This window comes from Tarenaya hassleriana, unplaced genomic scaffold (assembly GCF_000463585.1).
Source record: "Tarenaya hassleriana unplaced genomic scaffold, ASM46358v1 Cleome5, whole genome shotgun sequence".
Classification (NCBI taxonomy): domain Eukaryota; kingdom Viridiplantae; phylum Streptophyta; class Magnoliopsida; order Brassicales; family Cleomaceae; genus Tarenaya; species Tarenaya hassleriana.
The window spans coordinates 4,978,746-4,987,981 of NW_010967707.1; the positions used below are offsets into that span (position 1 = coordinate 4,978,746).

At 34.6% G+C, this 9,236-nt stretch overlaps 2 protein-coding genes across 2 annotated transcripts in view; both read left to right on the plus strand.

The window, feature by feature from the left end:
• Positions 1-401: 401 nt before the first annotated feature.
• LOC104827031 (beta-glucosidase 23-like) lies at positions 402-4,666 on the plus strand. Its single transcript, XM_010560044.1, has 13 exons — positions 402-601; positions 1,270-1,339; positions 1,438-1,493; positions 1,592-1,667; positions 1,771-1,848; positions 1,959-2,046; positions 2,123-2,378; positions 3,094-3,209; positions 3,338-3,555; positions 3,678-3,712; positions 3,849-3,951; positions 4,069-4,180; positions 4,311-4,666. The coding sequence occupies exons 1-13, from the start codon at positions 437-439 to the stop codon at positions 4,513-4,515; spliced, it is 1,578 nt and encodes a 525-aa protein (XP_010558346.1). The 5' UTR covers positions 402-436; the 3' UTR covers positions 4,516-4,666.
• A 3,284-nt stretch (positions 4,667-7,950) lies between these two features.
• The window catches only part of LOC104827032 (beta-glucosidase 23-like), a 3,521-nt gene continuing 2,235 nt past the window's right edge, over positions 7,951-9,236 (plus strand). Inside the window, exons 1-5 of the mRNA XM_010560046.2 lie at positions 7,951-8,155; positions 8,437-8,506; positions 8,607-8,662; positions 8,758-8,833; positions 9,117-9,194. Coding sequence (XP_010558348.1) covers positions 7,988-8,155; positions 8,437-8,506; positions 8,607-8,662; positions 8,758-8,833; positions 9,117-9,194 — 448 coding nt within the window. The 5' untranslated portion in view covers positions 7,951-7,987. The remainder of the gene's footprint in view (positions 8,156-8,436; positions 8,507-8,606; positions 8,663-8,757; positions 8,834-9,116; positions 9,195-9,236) is intronic.

The window sequence follows — 9,236 nt, forward strand, 5'->3', positions numbered from 1 at the left end:
TTTTTTTTTGAAAATTTTGCTGGTTATTAGCTATAAAATATATATAAAAGCCCTTAAAATTAAAGATACTTGCAGATAAAATTGACAAAAAAAAAAAAAAAATCAGACAACATCCATGGCCAAACCTTGAAGACACGTGTCTGTTAATCCAAAACGTTAGAGGGAAAAAAAATAAAATGTTATACAAGAAAGTCAATACACAAAAGTCATTGTTTATATAGTAAGTTCTTTGTTTATATCACATAGATGATAGACCCACCATACATGAAAAGCCAATAAACAAAGAGTCTTTGTTTATGTCCGGTCTTCTCGGTCTTTGTTTAAGAACACATAATAGAAAAACAATTTAAGCTTAAATTATTTAAGGGTCCCTCCTATATAATGCGCTCATCCATCGATCCATATCTCATCAAACTTCAAAAAAAAAAAAATCGAAATGGTTTCGGACAAGTTTCCGGTGTCGGGACTGTTGCTTCTGGTCCTAATCGCCGTGGGCTCTCCGGCCATGGCGGCTGGACCGGTGTGCCCTAAGACTAAGGTTCTAAGCGGAGCTAGCTTTCCCGACGGTTTTCTCTTTGGTACCGCTACTGCGTCTTACCAGGTTTTTTTCCACCGTTTAATTATGTTTTTCCTAATTATATGGAATGTGAATATACAGTTTTCGTTTTATAACAACGTGGTTTTTTGAATCTATAATTTGTATGTTGCTGCAAAAAAATAATGACTCAAATACAGAAATGATGGAGATATCGTGTAACACCTGAATCCATTTTTCGAATCGTCTTATATAGACACTGTAATTTGGTAAGAATTTTTGTTTGCATATACAACCTAAAATATTATGTTTTCTGTATGCCTTATCTATTAAAAAAAAAAAGGAAATTGCTTAATAGTATTTGCATATTAATCCTAAAAGGTTTACGAAATGTTAATTTGGATCTCATACTTTTAATTGATCATAAAATACCCTTTATAAAATAACACTTAAATATATAATATAAATTGATTAAGTATTGAACCATATTATTATTACAGACAAATAGAACTCATTTGTGTCATCATCCCACGTTGACTTAGTATGTGACTAGCGGACAGTTTATAATTCTATTTCTATCCATGGCCTAAAGTTGTTGTTACTAATAAATCAACAAATGCGGCCCTTCAAGAAGATTAATTAAAATTAATTAATTTACCAAAAAAAAAAGATTAATGGATTAGTAGAGTTGTTGTGAATGTGAATTATTATTGTTATTGTAATTGGCGGGTCAGGTTGAAGGTGCTGTAGACGAAGGATGCAGAGGTCCAAGCATGTGGGATATCTACTGTCGGAGGTTCCCAGGTCCCCCTCTCTCTCTCTTCTCATGTATAAAACACTATTATGTAACATCTTCTTACAAGTAATTAAAGAAAATGATATATAATATACTTTTTCTTCAGATAGATGCAACAATGATAATGGCGACGTAGCCGTTGATTTCTACCATCGTTACAAGGTAATTAAATCAATTCAAGAAAAAAAAAACTTCTGATTGGTTCCGACGATTCAGGTTCATTGATTGTTTTTTGTTCCATTGGTCTGAAAATGTTGCAGGAAGACATAAGGTTGATGAAACGATTGAACACAAATTCTTTCAGGCTCTCCATTGCATGGCCGCGAATATTCCCTCGTAAGTTCCCATTAATATTCGATATGGTACAAACCCTATTTTTGGTCATACAATGCATTTGTGTTTGGTCTTAATGCATTGAAGGAACATTGACATGTATCAGATGGGAGAAAAGAGAAAGGAGTAAACAAAATCGGTGTGAAGTTCTACCACGACCTCATCGACGAGCTCCTCGCAAATGGTCACACCTTCTTTCTCGTATATACACACGTATTATACGGTATATATACGATGTTGCACATATTATACGGTATCTCACATTATACTCTGAATTTGTATCATATCAATCAGATATAACACCTCTAGTGACGGTCTTCCACTGGGATATCCCCCAAGATATAGAGGATGAATACGGCGGATTCTTGAGCGAACGAATAGTGTAAAGTTTCTTCAAATCAAATTCCAGTGTCTTTGGTCTAATGATTAAACTAAAACTCATATATATATACACACAGGAAGGATTTCACAGAGTATGCGGATTTCTTGTTCAACGAGTATGGCGACAAAGTGAAGAACTGGATGACGTTTAACGAGCCCTGGGTGTTCAGCCGTGCCGGTTATGACACGGGCAAGAAAGCGCCCGGACGCTGTTCCAAGTATGTCAGTGACAAATGCCAAGAAGGTCGGTCCGGATACGAGGCTTACATTGTTAGCCACAATCTGCTTCTCGCCCATGCTGAAGCTGTTCAATCCTTCCGAAACTGCCAAAAGGTTTGCAACTTTAGTTCAGTTCGGTTTCGATTTGGTCTAGTTTGGTTCGGTCCGTTTCGTTTTTTGACCTTCCAAAATTAAAATTAGGGGTAACAATTTCGGATCTTAGTTATTTAGATATTAATAAAATTTCGGGTCTAATTTTTTCGATTTTATAGAAAACGATTTGGTTTAGGTACGATTATTCGATTCGATTTGGTTTTACACATCTGAATTGAAACTGGTGTCCGTAGTTAAAGATCCATATATATTCGGAAAACGTCCACCACTTAGGGGTGGCCATTTCGGTTATTAACCGAATAACCGAAGTGAACCGAACCGAATAAGATATAACCGTACCCCGAACGGTTATGATTTTCTTAAATCCGAAAAAACCGAAATTGAACCGAACCGAACCGAAAAACCAAGAAAATAACCGACAATTTCTTTGAAAAACTGAACTTTTTACCGAAACTGAACCGAACCGAAGTTTATATAAAAAGCGAATGGTTATAGTTTTTATATAACCGAAATAACCGACCGAACCGAACCCGAACGAAACCCGAACTGGCCACCTCTACCACCCCTAACCAAAAAAAACATAAAAAAATAATTTATTTTTTTTGCCAAAGAAAAAAAAACATAGTTCTCGTCTCCTTATTTCATTTATTCTTGAAATGTAGATGATAGGCTAGTATAACATTGTTTTTTATTTTGAATAATTTGATGTGTACAGTGCAAAGGTGGGAAGATTGGGATAGCGCACAGTCCTGCATGGTTTGAGCCTCATGACCTTGCGGACGCCCAAGCCGGAGCTTCTGTTGAAAGAGTTCTCGATTTCATCATGGGATGGTATAATCTCACTTTAATTTCTTCAATTTGTTATTATTTGAATTTTTATAACATTTTTAAGCAATATAGAAACCAATATGAACGATATATATAATATAAACTGAATATACGTACGTACATCCACACAGGCATTTAGATCCGACAACCTTTGGAGACTACCCGCAGATAATGAAGGATGTTGTCGGATCTCGACTGCCCAATTTCACGGACGAACAGAAGAACAAACTGAAGAACTCCGCCGATTTCGTCGGAATCAATTACTACTTCTCCTACTTCTCCAACCACAAGGTGAAAGTCGATCCATCCCGGCCAAGCTGGCAGTCCGATTCTCTGTCCGAATTCGAAAGTAAGTCACATATATACAATAATCTTGTTGATTTTTGTTGTTAATTATATGCTTAATGAAATGTTATTGTGACAAATGCACGAGACCTTTGTTTTAATTCTTGTACTCTTTTTATGTCTCAGCCAAGAGTGCGCAAGGCTATAACATCGGTAACAAGGTAATTACAGTAATTGAATGTTTTTTCTTTTCATGACGATGGTATTTGGGACTTTAATTTGGTCCGACTAATTACTCCGAATCTGAAGATGCCAAAATAAACACACTTAATCTTTAATTTGTTTTTCGTGTTCCAGCCATTGACTGCTGTTATGGCGGTCTACTCCAAGGGCCTCAGAAAACTTTTGAAATACATCAAGGATAAATACAACAACCCAGAAATTATAATTGCCGAAAATGGTAAGAAATTTTCAAACCCATCAGCAATCAGACATGAACCCATGATCCCTCCCTCTCTCTCTCTCTCTCTCTCTCTCTCTCTCTCTCTCTCTCTCTCTCTCACCATGATTTGTGTAGGATACGGAGAGATCCTTGGAGACAAAGATGGAGATCTTGGGGTGGCGCTTGCCGATGAAAACAGGAAATACTATCTCCAGAGGCATCTCTTGAATTTGCATGAAGCCATCTGGTCAGCCCTACCTCTACTCGAATGCTTTATCAAAAGATGATGTTGCGTTGACGAATGAATAGATATGGACGGTTTTTACACCAATATTTAATATTCGATTAACCTTGTTTTTCTAACGATTTAATTGCAGCGTGGACAAAGTGAACGTGACCGGGTATTTCGTGTGGTCATTGCTGGACAACTTCGAGTGGCAAGACGGATACAAAACTCGATACGGTCTCTACTACATCGATTTCAAGAACAACTTGACCCGACACGAGAAAGAATCGGCCAAGTGGTATTCGGATTTCCTCAAGAAACAGACAAACCCATCACCGGTTAAGTCAGAGCTCTGAGTCCATATCGGATTGCCGAAGCTATAGTAAATGAGGTTTTGTCTTCGTCACTATAAATGTGGTTTTTTTTATTTTGTCTTTGGTCGTGTCGTGTATGGCCCATGCATGGAGTTGGTCTTCATTGCAATAAATCTTCCGTTTCTCGTATCAATTGATTGCCCATTAACTCAAGACATGTGAGATGTGATGTTGGTATGCATGCATAAATTGATAGTTTATAAACTAAAAAAAACTCGAATTTAATACACAAAATTTCTAACTTTTATATAAAACACACATGTTTTTCAAAAATATTATCGGATTTTCCACGGACCAACGTTACTACAACAACAAAAAATTGTAAAAAACACATATACATGCACATATCTTAATTTGTATATTTTCGTGACATTTTTTTTCTAAAAAAAAGAGGTATATCGTTACGCATATTCTGTAATGCTTTTTTCTTCAAAAAAAAAAGCGGATTCATATTGATTGGTGGTAAACCGTGAAGTAAAGGGCATTTAAGTCATTCGGCCTCATCTACGACTTCTGACTTTGGAGGGCTAAGCCTTCATAATGCCAAAGTTCAAGTGGCAGACTCAGAGATCCAAATTCAAGTGAAGTCATCTCTACATTTATTAGTTAATCGAGGAGCATTTATTGTGATATTAATAAAATTATCTTCTGTAAGTCGTTTGTTTCGTATTAGAGGTCATCCTCTCGGTTTCTCATAATTAAACCGTATGTTATTTTTCTCGATATTTTTAGAAAATCGATATTTTTAGAAAATCGATATTTTTTTAAGAAAACCGAAATTGAACCAAACCGAAATTGAACCAAACCAAAATTGAACCGAATCAAATATGATATAATAACTGATTAATATATATTTTTGTAAAATCGAAAGAATCAAACCGAACTATTCTCGAACCGAATCCGAACCGAATACCGAAATATCCAGTTTCAGTTTGTATCGTAATATAATATACCACTTAATATAATATACCACTGTTTTGAACCAGTTTGGACTAAACCATGGAAAAAAACAATAATACGGTTTGATAACAAAAACCGAACCGAACCGAAATAAAATTGAATCAAACCGAAGTTGATATAAAAGCCGAATCCAGATAAAAAACTGTACAAGTGATATCATTCAAATATTTAATTAATTAAGAAAATTAGGAGCAAAGGCAAAAATTATTGTATTTACCCAAATGATCGTTGATGTTACTTCCACTAGACGTGTTGAAACTATGGATAGATAATTCAATTCAATTATGCAGGAAAACCAATAAGTGCATTGCGATAAATAAATGCGATTGGATCGATGGACGAATATTTAAATTTGGATAATGACAGCTGGTTTGATATTCTCTAATTATTATGTTTTGCTTTTCTTTTTGGCGCACAGCTATAATAATTTATATATACAGCGATATTATGGATTTTGTTTATGTGTCCTCGTCTAACACCCGCAGTATTTTATGTCTGAAATTATATACAAACACGTGGGGAAAAAAAGACGCCAAGTATGGAGTTAGTGGATCAAATCTTATTCTATATATTAAAAATCTTTACATAGATTTGGTTTTGAGATACGGAAAATTTATCGTGAATTGATTTTTTTTTATATCAAATTCATTTTTTTCATGGAAATTCGCGGTTTCAAAATCTCGTACATCTCCTGGGGACATTTTTATAACTCAGTATACATGCCAAATAAATCTATAATAAAGAAAGCGAAATGCAGAGGTCACCCGTGAGATTTTGAAATTATATCTCAAAAATAATAAACGCAGTTACATGATGAGGCATGGGCTGTTTCAAATGCAGGATAATTTTATTAATCACAAAACCAAGTTCATTTAGATGTTGTTGGGAATGTCCACCTTTAGACATTGAATAATGTCAAGAATGACGTTCTAGACCGAACAATGATAATAGCAGAAACCGGGTACTCTTTTCGAAATTGCTAGCACATATGGTTGTAGACATTGTATGGCAGGAACGTAATGCTCGAATATTTAAAGCAAAGTCGAGATCAATTCAAGAAACGTGTGCCAAGCTGGACCGTCAGATGAGAACTCTCTTGCTGTCTCTACAGCTATGTAGCAGCCCTAGCAACAACAGTCTACTGGAGGATTGGTATTCCATTACAACAAGCCTAAGATAGATTTGGAGATTTGAGCAGCAAATCAGCTGTATTTTGTTTACCATTAACATGGGAATCCGTTTTGTAAATTCTTTTGTAACCCCTTTCTATGAGTAATACACAATCACATCTATTCCAAAAAAAAAAAAAAGTTCATTTAGATCCAATTGGTTTCATTGGAAACGCCCACAAATATGGCGTTTGCGATTTTAAATCGCTACCCTCCTTCTGCAATAATAACAAATTTAAACCATTTTTTAATTAAAATAATGTAGTAGTTTCACAAAAAGACCAAAACTACCATCATATCATATACAAAACAAAACTATAAAAGACATATTTACATACACAGACGTATGTATCTATGCATATATATAATTAAAAAATTATAAAAATTTAACATAATTTTAAAATATCGTTTTTTCTCATTTATTTTTTTTAAATCGTTTATTTTTTATTTGCTTTCCATCCTATATGGTATACACACATGTAGATCAAATTGATGATTTTTTTTTAAAATTTTATTTAATAGATTTTATAAATTATTCGGTAGCTTATATAAGACAATAATAATAAGTTAGTTTATATAATACGTAAGTATTTTTAACAAAAAAAAAATCTTTAATAATAAATACGATGTGATTTTTGATAATTTTGATTTAATCGCAACAGTTATTAGTCTTTATTCGAAAATAACTCATCTACAAAACACCACATCACAACCAATCTCATTCACTTCTTATGCAAACGGGGAATCTAACTTTTTTTTGTTGTCAAGAGCTGTGATAAATTGAAAAATAATTATTGTTTATAATAGAAATGATTAAAAAAAAGTTATTGGGTACAATAACTAAACCCAAATATTATTCTATAGATGAATTATTTTCTCGAAAAGATCAGCGATATCTTCGAGATGCGATCCATATAGTGCGAGTCATTAGAATAATATGCCACGTTATGCCGCGTTTGTATAAAATAATGTTTCCAATTTAAAACTTTCTACAAAGGTTTTTCCCATTTGAACAGTGATAATAATCATAATATAAAGGGAAGAATATAATAATAGTCTTATGGTTCACATGAAATTCAAAAGAAAAAGTTAGTGAGGGAAAATAATTGCATGCATTCGGGATAATGTGGCAGACCACCCATGAAAAGTCAATAAATTAGGGGCTGCGTAATGTATAGTCCGTTCTTTAAGGATCGTGGCCCACGTGGTCTTTATTTTAAACTTATACATCGTTTGATAAACAAACATCTTGTGATCTTACACTATTTAAGGACCTCCCCTCCTACGTGATTCTCCATCGATCCAACGACTTGAAGGCTATCAAAATGGTTTCGGACAAGTTTCCTCTCGTGGGACTGTTTCTTCTGGTCCTCGTCGCCGTGGGCTGCTCTCCGGCCATGGCAGATGGACCGGTGTGCCCTACGACTGAAGTTCTCAGCCGAGGTAGCTTTCCCGAGGGATTTCTCTTCGGGACAGCGACGGCATCGTACCAGGTTTAATCCCACCATATGAATGTAGAAATTTGTTTATATGTTTTGATCCTTAGTATGTGATTGGTTGACAGTTTATAGCTCTGCCCATGGCAATGGCATGATGTGAGGTCCCTTAAAATTCCACTTTTCACTAAAGAAGAGAGAGATTATCGCGCTATATGCACCTATTTCTTAGATGTCACAGTGTGAGGAGGAGTGACACAATTTTATAATATTTTTTTAGGGGTTATTGTGAGAGTGAATTATTATTATAATTATTGTCATTGTTATTGGTGGGTCAGGTTGAAGGGGCTGTAAATGAAGGATGCAAAGGTCCAAGCATGTGGGATATCTACTGTCGGAAGCATCCAGGTCTCTCTCTCTCTCTTGTCCTAATTTATCACATATAACATGTTATTATGTAACATCTTCTTACAAGTAATAAATGACATATAATATACTTCTTCTTCAGCTAGATGCAACAATGATAACGGCGACGTAGCCGTTGATTTCTACCATCGTTACAAGGTAACTAAATCAATTCAAGAAAAAAAAATATTTCCTGATCTATTCTGTGTATTCATTGATTGTTCTCTTTTTCCATTGGGTTGAAAACGTTACAGGAAGACGTGCAGTTGATGAAACGATTGAACACAAATGCTTTCAGACTCTCTATTTCGTGGCCTAGAATATTCCCTCGTAAGATCCTATTTATATGAATATTCCATGGTTTAATAACAAACGTGTAATAAATTATTGGACGATGCTTTTTCGCATTTTCTTTCTTGCGTATGCATATAATATAGGAACATATTATCCCTAGATCTTATCATTAATATTGTTATGATTTATCCTAAATATTATACCTAAAATATTCTATTGTATTTTAATGTATTCTTGCAATCATTAAGATATAGAAAAACAATTTTCCTATTATATAATAATTTGTATTGATTGGTTCCCGAAAAACATTAAAAATCAGATGGGAGAGAAGTGAAAGGAGTGAGCGCGGCTGGTGTACAGTTCTACCACAACCTTATCGATGAGCTCCTCGCAAATGGTCACATCTTCTTCCTCGTACATATATATATATATATATATA